This window comes from Sciurus vulgaris, assembly GCF_902686455.1.
Source record: "Sciurus vulgaris genome assembly, chromosome: 2".
Classification (NCBI taxonomy): Eukaryota; Metazoa; Chordata; class Mammalia; order Rodentia; family Sciuridae; genus Sciurus; species Sciurus vulgaris.
This window is the reverse complement of record NC_136462.1, coordinates 163332373-163353744: the sequence shown is the minus strand read 5'-3', so window position 1 is coordinate 163353744 and position 21372 is coordinate 163332373. Positions and strand designations below refer to the sequence as shown.

Genomic DNA, 21372 nt, shown 5'->3' with positions numbered 1-21372 from the left:
ATGCAATAGTCAGTATAGGCTAGGTTATGCCACATAACAAAACAAAATGAGTGTTCAGTGACTTACCACATCAAACCTTAACCCTAGCTCTTACTCCATGTTTATTACAGTATGATTAATGAACATGGTTTACACAGAGATTCAGACTATCAAATGGCCTATTTCTTTGTGATACTGTCATCTCAAAATATAACTTTTAGTGAGTCTATGACTTAGGAAGAGAACAATAGCAGTAACATCAATTTTGTTTGAAAGTGATACATATTACTTCAATTCATGGCTCTTTGATCAGAAATGGTCAAGGATTTCCAAGTGAACTGCAAGGGAGGCTAGGAAATATGAGGTACTGATGAGATATTGTTTCTACCTTAGTGTTTTCTTCAATGATAAGCTCAAACCTAAGGCTCCCATTAATAAGCAACTATGATGGTTTCACCCCCAAATTCTTATAGATACTAAAAATGGTCTCTATAGGCATGATATGAAATTTATCAAAAGAACTCTTTAAGTCTTATGAATAAAATTTAAGGGTCTCCTTATCCACAGCTGCCTTTCCTATTTTCTTTCTGAGTCATTATCACTGCCCTGGAGCAAACAAAACAAAACAAAACAAAACAAATCAAAACAAAAAACTAACTGAAGGGCTTGACTAGAACATGCCTTCCTCAATAATCTTTAAACACACTGCTTAGTCCAAAATATTGCACAGAAGGAGAAGAAAGTTCTCCTGATAAACTCCTGCCTTGAATAGTTCTATTCCTCAATTCTATTCTGGGTTGATCAGAAATACAAACCTCCTACTAATGCTGTCCTGGTTTTGTGTGTATGTGGGGGGTGTGCAATGTACAAAAGTTTGTACTTTCAGCCAAAGACTTGACTAATTTGGGCAGAAAGTCCTCTAATACACATACTTGGGCAGATTTTAGGTTTGAGGATCAATTGTTTTGGAAAAAAAATTGAATAGAATGACGACTGCCAACTCTCATGGGTATCTTTTAGTTACAACTGATGGAAAACTCAACTCAGACTAGCTCAAGCAAGAAAAGGAATTCCTTTTCTCTAGCAATTAGAAGTTCAGGGAAGAACTGGCTCCCGTTACAGCTGGATTCAGCACTCAAACTGTGCAACAGATACCCACACTATCACTATTCTGTTATTCTCCATGCTGGCATTATTTTGAGTCACTACACTTTCAGCTCATTTCAGCTGACTCAAGAGAGCAGCTCCTCAGGTTCACGTTTAGCCAAAAATAAATAAGTAATTATGTGTGTGTGTGTGTGTGTGTGTGTGTGTGTGTGTGTGTGTGTGTGTGTGTGTTTATTTATATAGAGAGAGGGAAGAGAGAGAGAGAAAGCCTTCCTTACTTCCTTAAAATCCTGACATTTACTCTAATTGGACCAACTTGGGTTACATACCTTTCCTAAATCTATCACTTTAACTTCCATTATGCAACCCTCATATTTTAAAATTTCTATCAATTATTATTTTTTTCTATTTTCAATTGATTACTTCTATCAGTTGTACTTGCTAATTTGCACATTATCATCATAGTACCTGCTAGATAAGATTCTCCTAAAGAAATTTAACTCTTAAGGATATGTTTTGGTCTACAATTGTAGATCTGAGTAGTTAATACAGAAACATTTTTACTGAAGCCACTATTTTATTTTGAATATGGTGCAACTTATACATGTGGAAACATGTGGATAAATGGAAACATTTTGGCTGTCTTTAACAAATAATCAAGGACTATAACTTCTGGATTTCTGTTTATATTTAGACAAGTCAAGAAGGTAGAGACAGAAATGATTATTCTCCAAATAGTTTCCCCAAAACTTTTTCCTTTATTTTAGGGGGGAACCCTATTTATAGATACTTTCCTTTTGAAAATATTTATAATATCACTAGTTTGTTGTAACTTCAGTGTTTACATTCTTAGGAAAATATACCCTACAAATTTCCTTGCAAATATTCAGCTTTGTGGTAGGTTTAAACTTTATAATTAAATATATTTGTGTTTAAAAGAAGAACTTACCTATTTAGAGCCTATAATATCTCATACAGGGAACAAATAAGTATTGCAATTTTATCTTTAGCAAATTATGGAAGGCGTTTATTTGTTTGGGAGGTGCCATAATAATATGAAATACACAAAGTGGCAATGACCATGGCTGAGGATTGGAGATGAGACTTATATTATTTAAACCTGCAAACATATTGACTCAGTGTTTTCCAAAGTGTATTTTTTTTCTTTTAAGATCCACTGAAATATGTATTTTAAGCTATGTCACATGTTATATTATTCTAGAATTTAGGACTTGGAGGAATTTCTCAAACACTTATTACCAACCTCTTTCATAACCTTTATGACAGTATGATAATCATAAATCATACATCTACATATCTGACGTTAGGTTATCAATAACTTGAAGAAAATGGGTAATTCTCACTCATTTTTGAGCATTCAGGATCTTTTGGTATTGGGTAATACAAAATACATTTAACCTTTTTTTTTTTGTTTCCCCTAATTATATTTTTAAGCACTAATCTGCAAGAGTTATTTAATCAGATAGACTGGAGAATTCATTGCAATCTCTGTTTTCCTCTTGAAAATTAAAAGTAGCCATTGTCATATTAAGTTTTCTGAACATCCTATAGTAAACGAAAAGCAAAAACATATTTTACATGATATTTCTCAAATTTATGTTGACCACAGTTTTCTCTTTTTCACAAATGGCTATTAATATCCTGCAGTCACAAAACAATCTTAAAGACAGGTGTTGACTTCTCCACGGTACTTTAAAAAACATCTTGGTAAACATCCTTTTCACAAAATTTAGACACTTTCTAGTTCAATCAATAGACAAAGGAGCTTTCCACTGTACAAATATTGATTGAGATTATATATTCATTCAAGATTCCCAGGTAGAAGAAAAGGGTCGGTTTCCTAGAAACAGGAGCAAGCCACTTGCCAAGTCCTGACATAAATCACTGTTCACTATTATAAATCACAAATCCATTAGCCACTGAGAAGATTTCTTTTGTTTTATTCTCAAATTGCAAAGAAAATCATTCTTAAAGTAATTCCTTTAGTAACATGCTTATCAAAGTAAAAGTCTTTAAAATTAACCTTTTTAACATGTAATTTTCACAGTTAATTTCTGACAAAGCAGACTAGGAAAAGAAAAACAAACTTCCATGACCATGAATGTAATATAACTAGAGTTTAGTCACTGTGGTAGCAGCTACTGGTTAATTTAGCTATTTTATTAGGAGAGTTGAATGTGAAACTATTGCCTTATAACTTAGTCTGTTTGGGTATTTTATACTAATAGTACAAAGAGTTTGATATAACTTGGAAGTATATTATCCATACTGTGACTTTATGTGCTTTTAGTTTAAAAGTAATTGCCTTTCTCTATCAATGCATGGGAACCTACACTAATTTTATATTTGACTCTTAAAAGTGATTCTGCTAGAGAAACTCATTGCCAACATGGTGAAATTGATGGAGTGCACAGTTTCAGGCAGCAAACTCAGCAAACTATCAAAGCCACATAAAAAGTCTCAGGAAGACATAGCCCCAGGAGGAAACCTTCCTCTGAGGACCTTGTAAGTGCAAGACACTTACCAGTGTAGCTGAAAATCGATTTTTTACCTTGAAGAATTCAAAATATAAATAAGGACAGCTCATCCCTATTGCATCATTATAAAACATAGCTAACAATATTCTTATGATCAATAAACTGAGAATAATCAAAATCAAAGCCACAAGGTTACTTTTCAAAATGATATGACTAAAAAAGCAGAAGAACTAATCGCAGAAAATTTAGAAAAGCAGGACCCTACAAAGCACAAAAAGAAATAGCTCACCATTCTACCTCCAGAACAACTGCATTGTGCTAGCATAGTGCATTCCAGTCTCACTCATCTAAATTTTTTTTCACTAAGTCATAAAGTATTTGTATTTTTCCATTTCATTTAAGAACCAAAAGAACATCATTTTTTAATAAAATTATAATATGTCTACACATGCCAGGATAGAATAGTATTTTTATTAATTTAAATAAACTTTTTTGTTGTTGTTGTATTGGTGCTTTTTTCCCCCTCTGAGAATAAAAACAGGGTTATTGTAGGAAAGGTTTGTGACAGCTCTTTGCGTGAGTATGTGCACAGATTTCAAGATTACTGTGGTCTGTGAGGAATATTTCATAGGAAAATCAGCAAAAGTCCTTCATTTCTGTTCTCAGTTCTCTAATTTAAGCATAGAAAGAAGAAGACAGCATGAAATAAGCAAGCCCATGAATTATCTTATTAGTAGTTATTCTTTGGAATGGTCAAAAATGATTAACTCCAGCCAGATAAATAATTCCAGTGAAGAAGCCTGATCTGCTAAATTAGTTAAATAAGCTAAAATGTGTGAGAATGATTTCACCTACATTACACCACCAACCCTTTAGTTTCTTGGGCCTTCTGAACCTTGCCTTCAAAAGCCCCCTCAACATTTCCCTGGTACTCTTGAACCAATACCTTGGTTCCTCTCTTGCCCTTGGAATTATGTACCAAAGTTTGACTGGAATTGCTCCTTGGCAACCTTTTATTGACATGTCTATGACAATTTTACCTTTCCACCTGATTCTCAGAATAGTGTTTAAAATGTAAATCCCTAGGAGGTTCATTTTTATTTCCCTCAAATCTCAACTATTCAAAAAGATGTAGTTCAATGTGATTTTGTGTAGGACACATTTCTGATCATTACAAACCTTAGACATTGGCCTAACATAAGGGGAAGATAGATAATTATGCTTTTTTTTTTTCTACAGATGTTTGGTAGCATTAATTCTAACCACTAATCTTTGAGCATAGTTGTTAAAAAAAAATCATATACAGTTTCAATAAAACTCCAAACACTTTCAGGCACCAGATAGTGAGTATTCACCAACTTTTTTCTAGGACTGCATATTTGGTATTTTATAATGACTTCTTTACCCCAGAAACCTGCATTCTAGTGAAACCCCAAAGTGAGTCAAACATCAGATCTTCATGTTTTTCAGTAGAAAACAACAATGACAATAACAGCTCCAGAATCATCTATAGTTTGGCATATATTCCAAAGATGCTACCTATCTCACTCTCATCTTTTAAGGTAGTGTTATATTTAGTTGTCTTTTCATGAAAGTATATTTTACCTGGATTTGAAGATTAAGTTTCTTAATCTTCATGTGAAGAACACAGACAAACTCTGAAAGAGATTTGGACTGAGTAGAAGAAGGCAGCAGACCATGAAAGAATAGGAATGTTCTACAAGATTACTAGCTTTGGCAATTCCTATAGAATGTCTCGGTTTAAAGTTTCATCACTTCAACTTCAAAGCAGCCCAGACCATACAAGGACTGGACTTTATTGCATCAGTCCCAACACTTTTTGCTTCCATTCCAAAAGTCCAAACTGTACTTATTGTATTGTGGTGTGGATTCAAGCTGCAAGGGAGCATTCTCAGTATGCTGAAAAATCTGAAAATGAAATGAATTTCACAACTGGAAAATCCAGTTACCAGGCATGAGCAAATGGCTGCATTTGTTTTAGATTCTTTTGCTAGTCACTCCATTTTCTTCTAATTTAACGAGGCTCGTGTATGAAATTAGACTCAGCTGTTATTTATCACTGAACTCCAAAGTCTAAGGTATGAATTGTTCCTCTCATACATAAGGGTTTTCTTTTAACTTTCTTGTTCTCTTTCCCTCTTTCTTTACCTATAATATGTCTTTCAGCCTCCTTGGATATGAGCTCAAAGTGAATTGTACCATCTCTAGTATCCATCTAGAAAAGACAGATAACTACTCTCTGTCTCTGAATGGACAAAGTGTTGTATTGAGGAGCAAGTTTCAGTATCATTTCATTTTAACAGAGGAATTCTAATTTTTTTTCAGGGTTGCTTGTAAAGTGCTTAAATAAGGATCTCCTTTCTTGTTTGGAGCTTTTGATCTGTGCTGTGTCTACATTCAAAAGGAGATTAAAGATGACTTAAAATATAAGGCACAAGCATTAACACATCATTAAAATAAAGAGTTAAAAGTCATGGATTGGAAAAGGTAAAAATAAGACAGCAGAAAACGTGAGGTCCTAAAGCTAAGCAGGGGTTCCTACTCAGAGCCCTATGGCAACCAAGCAGAAAGGAGAAATGATGGATTACTTAATCCTTATTAACAGGTTTTGGTAGAAGCAGAAAGGAAAAATACTGGGTCATTAGGCATGGCAATTTTCTGTTTAACTGAATTGTGGAAGGCATTTATTTATAATTTTTGAAAGATAGAATAGATGATATTATTTTAATAATTTTAAAACATTTTTTGGAAACATTATCTGTTGAGAAAAGAGCACATGGGTTAGGGATATAGCTCAGTTGGTAGAGTGCTTGCCTTGCATGCACAAGGTCCTGGGTTCAATCCCTAGCAACACAAGAAAAAAAGAAAACAAAGGAGCATATAAGTGATAGAAGAATTTTCACAAGCTGAGCACATCTGTGTAACATGTACCTGAAGTAAAATAGAGAATGTCTAGCATTTCTGAAGATCCCTGTCTCCTTCCAGTTGACTTCTTAGATCAAAAATTGGTTTTAGTTGTTTTGTTTCAGTGTATTTTAAAATACATTTCAACAATTTGTCTTCACTTTAAAAGCAATGATTTTATTCACTCATGATTTCAACCCATCCATTCATTCACTTATTGATTCATTCAAAAACATTTTTAACAATAACTTATACTCATTTGTTTATTTGTTTATGGTACTGGGGATTGAACCCTGGGATGCTATATCACTGAACTACATTCCCAGCCTTTTTTATTTTTAATTTTGAGACAGGGTCTTGATAAGTTGCTGAGGCTGTCCTCGAACTCCTGATCCTCCTATTTCAACATTCCTAGTATCTGGGAGTACCGTCATGTACCACCACACCTGGCTATTCAAAAATTCTTGAAATTCTACCATACTAATGACAATCATAAAGTTTGGAATGCTTTTGTGCTTTATGTTCTTTTTATTATTATTATTATTTAATTTGCATGAAACTGAAAATCACTTTTTTTTCCATTTTCCTCTTTAGTTTTGTTCGGTATGTGATTAGATAAATGTTGACACGTGGAAATTAATGTTACTACCACCTCATGCTATACCTGACCAATTCCAGTCGTCCCCAAACTCCCTTATGCTACCCTTTGTAGTTGTATTTTTCCTGACCCCTAAGTCCTAGCTACTTCTGTTGAAGCATTTATTTTGAGTTTGTAGACAGTAACAAGGAAACATTTCTTCTTCATTTCTCAACCAAAAACTTTCCATTTCGTCTTTTTCTTCTTTGCATCAACATCATACTAATGCTATTTCATTTTTTGATTGCAGAGGCCAGAGTTTTTCTGTCCATGTTAAGAAGATAGTTTTCTGATGGTCAAAAACCTCAGTGTTTCACCAGACTGATTAACCTTGTTTCCTGAACAAGATTTTTTTTTTTTTTTTTTTTTTTTTTCCTTCCCAGCGGTTGGGTCACAGAAATTTGGCCTTTGAGTGAAGATCACTTTGAATCTTCCACTATGAGTGTAACTTATCCCAAGATGGAATGGAAAAGAAATACCCAGCTGATTTAGGAACAGCTGGCAGAAACATCCTGAAATGCAGAAATATCCTTGTGAGTTTTTAGAAATCTAGTTTTCTATGAAAATGTTTGCTTTTCCCTAATTAATCAACCCTGATAATTTCCCCCAAGTTGTTTTTAGCACATTGTAATAACACTGATAACAGTGAAGTAGGTGTTATGTTGGAAGAAAATCAATCAGCTTAAATTGTTTTATACACAGCAGCAGCCAGCAAATGGTTCCTGTGATTTAATGATCCTCTGACTTCTAACTTTCAAAGGGATTATTTCTTAATACATTTGCCTAGGTAAGAGAGTGAGTATGAACTGCAAAATATGCTCCATTCACTACTTTCACAATCTTTTAGATAATATGTCCTATTTCAGATGCAAAATATATTCTATAGAGATGATATAATATAATCAAGCAAAGAACACTGAAAACACCTTTCTCTTATGACCCCAGAAGCAGTCACTCTTCTTTTTATTTTACAACAGAAACTTTATTTTATTTTATTTTATTTTATTTTGCTACCAGGGATTGAACTCAGGGACACTCAACCACTGATTCTCATGCGCAGCCCTATTTTGTATTTTATTTAGAGACAGGGTCTCACTGAGTTGCTTGGTGCCTCACCATTGCTGAGGTTGGTTTGAACTTGAGATTTTCCTGCCTCAGGCTCCTGAGCCGCTGGGTATAATGGAAACTTTAAAGCATATATTAGAGAAAATAGTGTAGTGAACCCACTGTACTCTGCACTCATTCACAGCTCTACCAGTAATGTATTCATGTCTACTCTTAGTTAATCTCTACCCCCAACTCCACCCAGCACTGATTACTTTTTTAAAAATTCCCAGACAGTATATGATTTCTTTCATAACTTCAGTGTGTATGTAATTCTAACAGGTAATGATTTTTTTAGAAATCCAACTGTATTGTCATGACCACAGCTAAAAAGCATTAATGATACTTAATGATTCCTTTGGATCATTAAGTATTCTGGAAGTACATATTTTCTCTGATTAACTCCTTTCTTCTGTGTAAATAGTTGGAAAAATTACATAGGTGTAACCCCTTGGTGCACGTTCATTCCAATTGTTTTCTTTCTTTCGCTTGTGTGTGTCTGTGTTTGTATGTGCATATATTCGCTTCCAGACTTGCTGCTGTAATAACATATTCATTTGCATTCATAAGTTGGCTTATAACCTGTAATACTTTCCTGAAACTATCATTCTGTAATGATATGCTTTATTCTTTTTACTCTTTTTTTCTTTATGACTACTTAGAATCTTATAGAATAGGTTACTTTTTTTTAATTTATCATTTTCTTTTGATTGGTGGTTATGAACCTTCGTGTATTCTTTGAGTAATTGTGTCTTGTTTTTAGTTGATAAAGTAAAGACGCTTGGGCCACATGCTATGTAACATTAGTGCCACTTTGTAGTTTATCTGACACCAAGTTAGACTACTAAGAATGTAGCCACAGTTCATGTTAATCTGGAAGTTCTGAGGTGGTATAACAGGGGGATGCATGATCAGTTAACAGAATCCACATCTAAGTGATAGTATTTTTTTCTGAGCTCTCAGAGCCTTATGAGTTTTGATGAATCAAGGGCATTTGGCCTTGTTTACATTCTTGAAAGTCTGCATGGGAAAGACTTGTACTTTGGAACCTGCATAAACAAAGCATGAACCCTGGCTCCAGCGTTTATTGCTGGATGACTTAGGATATATTAACATCCTGAAGTTGGAAGTGTTTTCACCTGCTTAAAGAAGATAATAATAGCCCCTAATCAGGAGGTGGTTATGAGGATTGAATGTGGTAATGATGCAGTAAGGGCTCTGAATACTCCTTGGCAAGAGCTCAATAAACTGTAATGGCTTCCAGTTACAGTTAAAAGACCAAACTCAATGCCAGATGCCAGGAACAACACACGGGGTGATTCCACCTACATAAGGTGTAACAATAAAAAAGTGAATTTACACATTAGAAGTCAGATGGAAGTTACCTATGGGAGGGCAGTGACTGTAAGGGAGCAAATATGGGGTGTTGATAATGGCCTTGCTATGTGCTGATTACACAGGTGTTTTCAGCTTCAGAAAGCCCATCAATCTGTACACTTATGACAAAGCATTTGTTTTGGTACATATTTTGTACTTCAATTGCTAAAATTAACAAAGAATGTAAAACCAAACAATATAGCATTGATCTCATTCCTAGCAATAAGGTACCTCCTCTATAGTAACAGAGTATACGAATACACAGAAAGATGGATAATGCTGGTCGTTATTGATTTGAATTTCTGCCTTTCTGTTTAATTTTAGGGAACTTGAGTTGAAAACAATGCCAATTTAAGTCAAACACCATCTAAATTTCTAAGTGGTTCTGTTAGACTCGTCTTCATATTTTTTGAGCCAACTTTGCATATCTAAGTTGTGGTCAGATACTTTTCTTTCTCTGGTTTTCTCTGGGGACAAACAGTAGTAGAACAACAGTATTAGTGGCCTCATCTACCTGCCTAAATCAGAAGCCAAGGGCTATGTGCTTCGAAATTTGTTATGGGAAACCTGAGTGGGTGTGGCCCAACCTAGGAGCAAGCAAAATTTAACAAGTGGTTCTGAAGAGTAATACCATTTTCCCTCCAATACTTCCAAGAATCAACTGTGAATTCATGATTGAAGAGTTAGTTATCTCCTTTCTTTGAGTAGTGACATTTCAAGTGCTCAAAACGTTCAAACTTCAAAGTTAGAGAAAATAGACCCCAAAATAACTATTTGATTTAGTTGTTCTCAGTCACACTGGTTTTGTTGAGCAGAATGAAGTGAGTTAGGCCCAAACTTTCATGTGGTGAAGTCTGCTGTTCAATGCAGCTTTAGCAGCCAAATTGAGGGGCACCCTTAGGATGTGTTCATGGAATCTGCTCTGTAGAAAAAATTCAGTTCTTACTGTTGTTAGTCCTTTTGTTTTACAATCACAGGTGTGCTGTGCACTTAAAAAGTCTAAAAAATAAAAATATTTGATAATCCTCCTTTTGAAGTCTGATGTCTACAGTATAACCAGCTTTCATAGAAGTTACCTTGCATAGAAATTTTAACAATAAAATGCTAGTTTAAACACAGGGGTCTTAATCAGTGTTTTCTAATATGAATACGGATATGGAAAATATAATTATAAGGATGTTAGACCCTCTTTTTTGCTGTCACAGCACACAGCTGGAAATTGCTTATTATTAGCTTGCAAATCCTGCAGGAAAATACAGAATTATTTTTAGTACTCAGCAAATTTATCATGGTAATTATGGGTACTCACATCACTTCCGGAATGTGCCAGTCCTATATCTTTATTCTCCATGTCAAGAAGAAAGTTTTTATCACTTGTGTACCCTGAATATTGATTTCTGTGATCACTGGGAATCAAAAACGCTTTTCTGCTAATGATGTGGGTGACAATAGCCATTTTGCAATGCAAATGGTTTGGAAGGCTAGGTGACTGTGGGTTTTTTAAATCCCAAAAGCAGGTAAAGTGAAAAAAGAATTACCTTGTTTTTTCATTGCCAAATGCCCCAACCTGCCCGCATCAAAAGTCACACATTTCTTCCTGTGACAATTTGGCATAGTGCCCCTGGTTCCATTCAAAGCTAAATTCTCTCCTGTACTCGGGATTCCACCTATCTTACTGGTATTCAAAAACCTCCCTCTAACAGTCACACTTCATCTGGCTGATGTGGTCTGCATCTGCTTTCACTAGTCTACATGCATGTATTCACAACTCTGATCTTGAATAGACTGACCCCCTCAGTGGCTTCATTCACTGCAGAAATCCTCAAAGATGACCATGTTATTCCTCTGTACTTTCTGTCCTCCCCATCTCTCCTAAGCCAACTCCACTGGGCTTCCAAATCTATTAGTCATCTTTATAAAGGTCATCTCCATCTAATATTTCTTTTTTTTCCAATCATAGGATTCATTAAAAATGAATACCCCCATACAACCACATGCTTAGGAATCCTATGTCATAACAGATGACAGTTGAAATTACTGCAGTTGAGTCATTACACTACCAAGAAAGAGCGTCCTGGGAAATGTAAAGGTAATAAATGAGACCCCCCCCCCCCCCCATTACAAACAAAACAAAGGAAGACGAAATATTTCTTTAGGTTTAAAGCACTGGAGTCATTATATACTCAATTGTATAATTTTATTTTATAAACTCAACTTCCAGAATACTAAAATCAAACCAGTTTTCACCAGACACCTTATCATTGTCACCAAAACCTTCCTTCTTCCAAATCCATTGGCTGGTCAATTCTTTGTTTCTTTTGTTTTGTTTTATTTTGTTTTTCTTCTTTGATGTCTCTTGTTGAAACACATTTTTTTTTTTTTTTTTTTTTTTTTTTTTTTTAGTCTTTTATGACAGCACGTTCTCCTGGTATTTTATTGAGAACTTATTAAAAAGAGTGTTAACTAATAATTTAAGAGGGTATAATAATTATATATCCTCATTTAAAGAATGTATTAGCCAGGTAATTGAAAATTGAGAGAAGAGTTTGTTAAGGTGTTATTGTGGCAACAACTGCAGAGGACAGCTACTGCCTTGAGGGAAGAGGGCAGATGTTTCAAATGTAGAAGCTTTGAGAAGGGCACAGAGAAGCCGAAACTCTCACCTCTGAGGAGTGGCTGCTTCCTGGGTAGAACTTAGGTTTGGGGGCTGAGCTCCGGGCCCTGTGTGGCCAGGACCCTGCCATATGGAGTTAGTGGGCTTTGTTGGGGTGCAGTGTCATGGAACAGAGTACTATGAAATTTACTGGGAAAGTAGCAAGATAAAATTAACTACTGCTAAGAAAAGGTTCCACCACTACCAGGGTGAAAAAGGAAGGCTGGAGTGAAGTTGAAGGGAAAGGTGCAGGTGCCAGCCTTGCTGGTTGCCCTCTCCCGCTAGCGCCCCGTAGAGCCAGAGTCTAAGCAGAAGTCCTAGCAAAGTACAAAGGTGAAGACCCAGCCCTCATTGCAAAGCTAAATGTTGTAGGGTAAGTTTGAAAATGAGATCAATAACTTGACAACTAGCACTGTCTCCTCCCTCACTTGTTCCTTTTAATTCTCTTTTCCTGAATCTGCATCAATTTTAACACAAGTCACCATCTTCTACTGCAATAATGCAAGAGACTTTGAACTTGTCTCCTTACTATCTCATTTGTGACCATTTCCCAAATAGTGTTCATGTGACATTAAAAAGTCAGGCAAATAATATGGAAGCTGCTTAAAAATCTTCTAGGCACTACTTCTTAAATGTAAAAATAAAATCCAGACTTTCTGTTATGATATACCAGGTCCTGTCTTAGGGGCCAGGAAACTTTCTGCAAAGAGTTAGATGTTAAATATTTTAGGCTTTGCAGACTAGCCAGTCTCTGTCACAAGTACTAACACCTGAAATTATAGGATGAAAGGCGCCATGGGCAGTACATCAATTAATGTTAAGGTTGGGTCTCACTTGCATTTACTTATAGAAACAGTCAATGGGCCAGATTTTGCTGTGGGCCATATTTAGCCTACCTCTGCCCTAAATGATCAGACCACTTCATCCATAACTTTCCTTCTATCTCAGATTAAATGGTGGTCTTTGTGTCATCTCAGTTATTTTATGCACAATGTCCCTTCTGTCTGAAATTTCCTGCCTTCAGTTCTGTGCATGGCTGGCTTCTGCCCATTACTTGCATTCACCATTTTGGAAAAATGGCTCACCTCTCTTGCCTGACACTCCACTACCCTGTTCAGTTAATTGCAGAGCATTTGCCACTATTTCATTTGTTCACTGTTGTACCCTTTTCACTAGAAGAGACAGAATGTTTTAAATCTCATCAACTATGCCTAGCTTGTAGTTGCTGAGAATGTATTTATGGGATGAATTAACTAAAATGCAGGGTTGTGGTCTTTCTAATAGTTTTTTCCTCAATCAATTTGAAGTAAATCATTCGAATTGACATCCTAGTTTGTTACTGATTCTGCCTTGCTTTTGGTGTTTTGTCAGTTGATCAACCAGTGAGGTTGATCACCAGGTAAAAATTCATCGAATGCATGGTCTGTGAACATATTCAGTTAGGTCCTGAGAGGCATATCACCAGTGCTCTGTATACATATACTTTGCTCTCCAGAATCTTGACATTTTCTTTGACCTCACAATTCAGTACAGATGTATATATGTAACAGAATGCTTGCTTTTAAAATCCAAATTGTATCAACACATAGAAGCATATCTATTATTGGCAAAAGATGTAAAATTATTCACATTAGATGATTTAGATGAATTAAATGATATCCACAGTCCCTGTGCACTACTCCTGTTGTCTAACTGCTGAAACCTCCTTGTGATCCTTTGAAAGAAGGTGTCATGCTGTAATTTGAAGAAACGTCTGGCTTTCTGTGTCTTCAGGTGGTAGCCATTCTCTATTGCTACAATGTGGAGATGGGAGTGGGCAGAAAACTTGTTCTGCAAACACCTGAGACAGCACCAAGGTTTGCAAACTGCAGTTCAAGTTCTTCACCTCTTCACAATCTCAGGAGAGAGATCTGTTCTGACATCGTGTTTAATACTAAACTATTGTAATCAAGTTCTGTCAAGGTTGAGAGATGTTCGTTACCTAGTAGAAAATATCTATTGGGATTCTGGCTGCTGAAAAAGGCTTCACCTTTTGCCTGACTTCCCCTGCAGTCTTAGAAAATTTTCATTTACAGGGCAGATTACATATCAAATCCAATGTCCCTCAAGTCTCCATTTTTACCCAGCCTTTGGCATGCTCACAAAACTTGTCATGGGTGGAAAGGAAAGGGAACAATAGTTCTGTTCCATTTTCTGAAGAGGGACTCTGGTTCGGGACCAGGAACGTAGGTACCTTTGAATAATATCTTTCTTAATCCCCCAAGATTCTATGCTTTCTTGCAGAAAATCCTCTACCCTCTCCTAGTGCTACATTCCTGAGCCTCCTGGGGCACCTTTGTGCTCCTTTATGCCATGGGCATTTTGTGATCACCCCCTGCCACACAGACACACTTGTGTGTGCATGCCCATGTGTACATACATGTGCAACACACACCTTGTGGAAGATACTTCCTCTGCTACTCTGGTTGTTAAATAATGACCTTGGTACACCTTATCTATAGAGGATATGTTCTGAGACCTCTACTGGATGTCTGAAACCTTGGATAATTCTGAACCATATCCTTTTATATTATGTTTTTTTTTTTCCCTATCCCTACATACTTACAATAAAATTTAATTTATAGACTAGGTACAGTAGGAAATTAACAATAACTAGTAATAAAATGGAATAATTATAGCCATATAATTTAATAATAAAGTTTTGTGATTATAGTCTCTCTCTCTCTCTCTCTAAGTATCTTCTTATGCTTTTCTTTCTTGTGATGATGTGAGAGGATACATTGTCTTTGGGGTGAGATGAAGTAAGACGAAGACAAGGTAGGCCTTGAGATGTAGGGTTAGGCTGCTGTCTAAGGGTATACGTGATACATGCACTGAGATACTGCAAAGTTGATGTGATAACTAAGATCACTACTAAATGACTTAGGAGGGTCAGTACTGGGGGAGGGGTGTGTACAGAAAAAAGGGATGATTTATGGCTGGAATGGGAGGGAAGTATGAGAACATGGAATTTTTGTCATGCCAGTTTCTGTCACACTGCTCAGAATGGCACATTGTCTAAAATTGTGAATTGTGTATTTCTGCATTTTTCCTTTTAAGATTTTTCAGACCACACTTGACTGTAACTAAAATCACTCAAAGTGAAACTGAGGATATGGAAGAAACTATTGTAATTAAACTTTAAGTCAGGAGTTATTTTCTCACTAGATACGACCTTAAAGACCCTCCTAAGCTATTCTAAATGATTTTACTTCATAGATTGTTTCTCTACCTGTCCTATGGCCACTTGCTTAGACTTACCCAGGATACCTGTCAAAAATGTAATCTCCTGGGTCTCACTAGGGGTCCTTCAGAGTTTCTTGGAATGGGAGACAAGTATATGTGCATTTTTAGAATGTTTTATAGTCTATTCTTCCTTAAGGTAAAGTTTGAGAACCTCTAGTCTATTCTGTAGATGTTTGGTATTATAGAAAGAAAGAAAATTACAGAGCTCTGTTTGCCAGAATATTGCCTGTTAGCACTTGAGGTATTTGAGCTAGCATGGAATAGCTTTTTAAACATAATTATACTTTTATGTGTGTATGTTTTAGAACAAAACAAAAAGGTAATCTCAAATCAATGATTTCATTGCTATTACAGTTGAGGATAAGGTTGAAGAAAAATAAATGTTTAAATAAAAATCCTAAGCAAATATAAATAAAAGGAATTTGAATAGGTGAAGTGGTTCTACCATTGTTTTCAAATCCCTGTTCACCACTAATGAGCTGGGTCACTTCAGGTACATTTTGTCCTGTGCTTTTACTCCTGTGATGTACTCACAGAAGGCATTTGTACCTGTGATGAGCATCGATAACATGTCCTGTGCCTCCTCTTCCCTCAGGTCACAGCAACTTGCTTAAGCAGTGGGGATGGCTTTTGCTAAAATTGTGATGTTATTTCCTTCCATGTCTACTTTCACCTTCCTCCCTCCCTATTCTTTGATATTTTTTCCCTGCAACTTCACATTTCCCCTGGTTTGTACTGATCTGTTCAGGTCTGTGAACAGCCTTCACCCTCTTTTCTCTCTACTGCAAAGAAGAGCCATCTCTGTGGATCTCTTCATCAGGTGGACCACTAGGTTCCAGACTTCTCAAGCTGGAGCTTATGAATCTGATACATGTAATAATGCTGATGTACCAAATTAGGAAGCAGCATGGTCACAGCCTAACCTCAGGGACCTGATGCAGCAGACATGTCAATGTCCCCCTCGCACCCCTGCCTACTCCAAGATGGCGTAGAAGGACACTGCAGCCACTACTATCTGCGTCCCTGAGACTGATATCTCTCTATCCCAGGGGCAGAAAACCTGGCAAAATTCACGGTTAGGAGCAGCTCATCCAGTGACTCTCTGAAGATGATATATAAATATCCCAACTTCCTGTTCCAGCTTGGGATCATTCCCGCATTGTACCTCAGTTTTTCCACACGTTCTGAGATTTTTCTACCAGGATCAAGCTCCATTTGCCTACTGAATTGTCTGTCTTGACAGTGGACCTTTTCTTGACTGCCTTTCTCTTCCCTGTTTCACTTCCTAATTCCATGATAGGTGCTTCCTGGGACAACCTTCCAAATTAACTACTACCTGTGAGTCTTTGTCTCAGGGTCTGCTTCTGGGAGAACCCTGAACTAAAACATGTCACTGTCAACAGAAACTTCATCATGATGCAATGCCTTGCCTTTATTATTTAATCAAGGTTAGAAATTGGGATTGAGCTTCCACTTTAAGGAAAGAGGAGAGTATTGTTCTGAATGGGGTAGGGAAGATGTTGGGACAGCTGGAAGCTTTAGTATATTTCTAGCCATTTAGCAGTTGATTGAGGGACAGTTGTGGCTCTCCCAGATAACAGCCTAGCGTTCCCTCATTGTCCATCATTTATTTGACCTGTTAATCCAGCTACACCAGTGGTTCTCAAACTTTAACATGCATCAGAATCCTCTGGAGGGCTTGTTGAATTACAACTTACTGGGCCACTCCATGTCTAGAGACTCTGAGAGGATAGGTCTGTGGTGAGGCCTTAGGATTTGTGTTTCTAGCATGTTCTCAAGTGATTCTAACACTGCTGATCCAGAGGACCACACTGGGAGCTGCTAGTTATGCCTTTGCTATAACTTCTTGAGACATAGAATCTGGCATTTGTCACTGAAATAAAGCATTAAATGATTTTCCTTTAAAAATTTAATCTATTGGGCTGGGGATGTAGCTCAGTTGGTAAAGTGCTTGCCTCACAAGCACAAGGCCCTGGGTTCAAATCCCCAGCACTGCAAAAAAAAAAAAAAAAAAAAAATTTAATCTATTGATTTTACTTAGTATAAAGTCAGAGTATATAAAGAAATAGCTGGATTCTTCCTTATGATAAAATACATTAATGGCCAATATGAAAACCACTGTCATGCTTAACAGGAGAACATTGGAAGGAATACGTCTTCTATGGAAGTAGTAGAAGAAGGATATCTATAATTTTCTGGCATTCCAGGGGTATTCTTGCTATTGTTGTACTCTCAGAAAACCAAGAAAATCAACTTACAAAACCTGCTCATATGAGTATGTACATGACTATATACTATATTGATGCAGAAATAATAGCAAACTTCATGTATAGGTAATAAAGAGAATATATGAGAGAAATAGAAGCTACATTGCCAAAAGTATGAAATAAACAAAATTAATAATCTATGTTTTTGAAATTTGTGATATTTGTATATATAAAGAGAAGAAAACCTTAAAATATACTGAAAATCACAAAGAAAAACTGGAACCAATAAAATAGACAATGTTCTTGAACAGCAAAGCACAACTCTGTAAATGTTCATTGTCTTTAAGAAATAAATTCAACATGATTTCAATAAAATTGCAACATGACTTCTTCAAAAGATTAATATGCTTTATTTTTTAGGGAAGTTTGTATTTTCAGTAAAATCTGGCAAATGATTCAGAGATCTTCCATACACCCACACGCCCCAACACGTGTACAGAGCCCCACCATTGGCAACATCCTTCACCAAAGGGGAACCTCCAACACAACTAATGAACCTGCTCTGACAACCCAGAGTGACATTAGGGTTCAGTTCTGGTGTCCTGTATTCCTATAGATTTGGACAAATGTCTAATGACTTGTATACACCATGGTAGTGTCATTCAGAGTAATTTCACTGCCTTAAAAATCCTCTGTGCTTTGCCCTTCATTCCTCTTCCTCACTCACCCTCCAAACACCACTACTCTTTTCACAGTTTCCATTGATTTACCTTTTCCCAAATGTTCTAGCAGGAACCATCCAGTATGTAGTCCAGTCAGATTGGCTCCTTTCACTTTTTTTGTTTCCTCTATGTCTTTTTATGGCTTGATAGCTCATAGCTTTTAGTGCCCACATGAATTTTTAACCTAAGATGTAGTTTCTAGAGATACATGGAAAAATACAACATCAAGATTAGCCAGAGAAATTCTCTAAGAAAAATGAGGAAGAAATAACATCAATGTACTGTAAACTACTAAATATTACTAAATATTAAAATTCACTGGTATCAAAACATCTAAAATCCATAATCACAATATGACATCATAAATAGAAGATACATAAGGAACCTCCAATACATACAAATATTTAGTGTATCATAAAGTTGACATTTAAATTCTCAGTCAAGAGATGGAATATGAAACCTATGGTGACCTGTGTTAATATTGTTACTTGGGAAAATACTTTAGATCCATCAATATAGTGTTTCTGGAGAAGCCACTGAATGCCAGAGATCATGGTAGGCATCTCTACAGATGTTGTCTAGTTAAATGTCCATGACAATCCATGAAGCAAGAATTCATTTCTCTATTTTAAAGCTAATGGAGACAGAGGCCCTGACAGATTAGCTATCTTTCCTACAGTTGCACAGCAGTGAATAAATCAGCAGAATTCAAACCTTAGCCTTCTGACCCCCTCCCTGGAGCTCTTTCTCTGGATCAAACTTCCAATCGTATAAAGCAGAATTCTGGGACATTTCTTTTATCATATGTGCATTTTCAATCAATCTTCTTTATTATATTAGAGTCCTTGTTTTCTGGAGTAGTCAACATGATTTCTGAATTAGCCCCTTAGATTATAAAACTGATTTTAAGAAAAGATTTGTAACTATTTTCTTTTATAAGAAATGGACTTACTTTTGAGTACAGACCAGTAATATAGTGGAGATTCAATGATCTGAGTGGATTGAATTAGTAAGGAGATCTGAGCCTTGCCTTCTGTTATGGTTTGAATATGAGGTATCCCCCCAACATCTCCTGTTAATTCAGGAATATTCACAGGTGAAATGATTTGGATTGTTATTCAGAGATGAAATGATTTGGATTTTGAGAGTTGGTATCTAATCAGTCTATACTAGTTTGAATGGCCTAACTGTGCGGTAATTGTAGGCAGATGGGGTATGGCTAGAGGAATTGGGTCACTGGGGATGTGCTCTCAAAGGATTCATCTTCCCTGTGGCCCCCTTGACCTTTCTACTGAGCAACTTTCCTTTGGTGGTCCTTCCACCATGATATACTGCCTCACCTGGGCCCAGAGCAATGGAGTCTGCTGTTTATACTTGAGACCTCCGAAATTCTGAGTCCCAAATAAACTCTTCCTCCTCTAAGTAGTTTAATCACAGTGACTCAAAATCTGACTAAAATATCTCCTACAAATATTATCTCTTTACAGGGCAGTGGCATGGCCAAGTCTAAGCAAGTCTAGGAAATGCGGTAATGTGAGTTTCAATCCTATTCTTGGGATCTCTCCCTCATTTTAAAGAAATACAGATGGTTCCCCTCTCCACGGACAACTGACTTTCCAACTACTCAGGATGCCTCACAGTCACTCCTTATGCTCATCTGGGTACCAGTACAGCACCAAGATGCTAGAAGTCTGACTCAGAGCTTCAGTTACTCAACCTTCAGGGCCTCCCCTCCTTCCCAAGAAGATGTAAGAACAGATTTATTGTTGCTCACGATGATACTGGACACATATGCAAAGCTGACTTAAAGCACAACGCTGGATACTGAGGAATGACAGTAATTTTTTAAAAAATAAGTATAATCCACCTGTTGAGGAAATTCTTGATTTGCTAGTGATTTATAACTTTTATTTTTTTCCCCTCTTTAACCAGAATACAGTCTTTGTTTCATTAGCTTTATTGTGTTTTTAATTACCTTAGGGACCTATTTGGTGCCTAATTATCTGTATGACAAGAAATTAAACTAAGCTTCCATTTGTCTGTAGGCACTGCAAACCTTATTTCCTCTCCCCCTTCCTTTTCTTTTCTTTTTTAAAATTATAACATGGGTTGCAAATCTAAATCAAAGTGAATTTGACACGGCCCTTTTAGGCTCTGAGTTATAAAACATTCAATGGACATTTGAAAGACACTCGTATTTTTGTCACTTGATGCCAAATTGTCAGTTGATTCATCATAGTTGTCATAGTTGGTGCTTCTGCCATTATGGTCAAGTAGAAGGTCTGTGAAGTTTACTTCTGAAGTTAAATCCTGACCTTGCTACTTAGTGGCTATGAAACTTTGCCCAGTAATTAAAACTTCCAGTGTTTTAGTGTTCTTAGCAATAGAATGGGGAAAATAGTAATACTCAACTGAATGGCTGAGAATTAAATGTGATAAAACATATAAATTCATGTAAGGTACTTCAGTGTCTACTCTCAATAATCACTATTATTAAAAGATACTATTATTATCATTAAAAGATTATTATTAAAAGATATCCCAAACTTGCAGATACAGATCAATGTTTTTGTTGACAGGCATCTCTTGTCCATTTAAGGTAAGAGACAACATCAACATGCACCATGAGAAGTTACATGTTTCTGCAGCTATTGAAATTATAAAGGCAGGGTTGGTCCTTAATCTGACTTAGACGGGAATAACTCAACAGGTTCTGATCATATTTTCTCTGGGCCTCTCAGCCTGGTCAGGAGCTGCTAATTGAAAGTTTCTGTCACAAAATATTCTATTTTCTTCCCTTTTTTCTTTCCTTTGTCTGACTCTTGCAGAAACTTTTCTGTATGAGTCCTTTAGGTAG

At 36.3% G+C, this 21372-nt stretch overlaps 1 protein-coding gene across 2 annotated transcripts in view; it reads left to right on the top strand.

The window, feature by feature from the left end:
* The window catches only part of MACROD2 (mono-ADP ribosylhydrolase 2), a 2108743-nt gene that overhangs the window by 1623995 nt on the left and 463376 nt on the right, over positions 1 to 21372 (top strand). The window contains exon 9 of one of the 2 annotated variants that reach the window (XM_079128510.1): positions 13258 to 20916. The exons of the other annotated variant lie outside the window; for it this stretch is intronic. Within the exon in view, the coding sequence (XP_078984636.1) occupies positions 13258 to 13509 (252 nt within the window). The 3' untranslated portion in view covers positions 13510 to 20916. Of the gene's footprint in view, positions 1 to 13257; positions 20917 to 21372 lie in introns of those variants that run through there. 2 annotated transcript variants of the gene reach the window in all.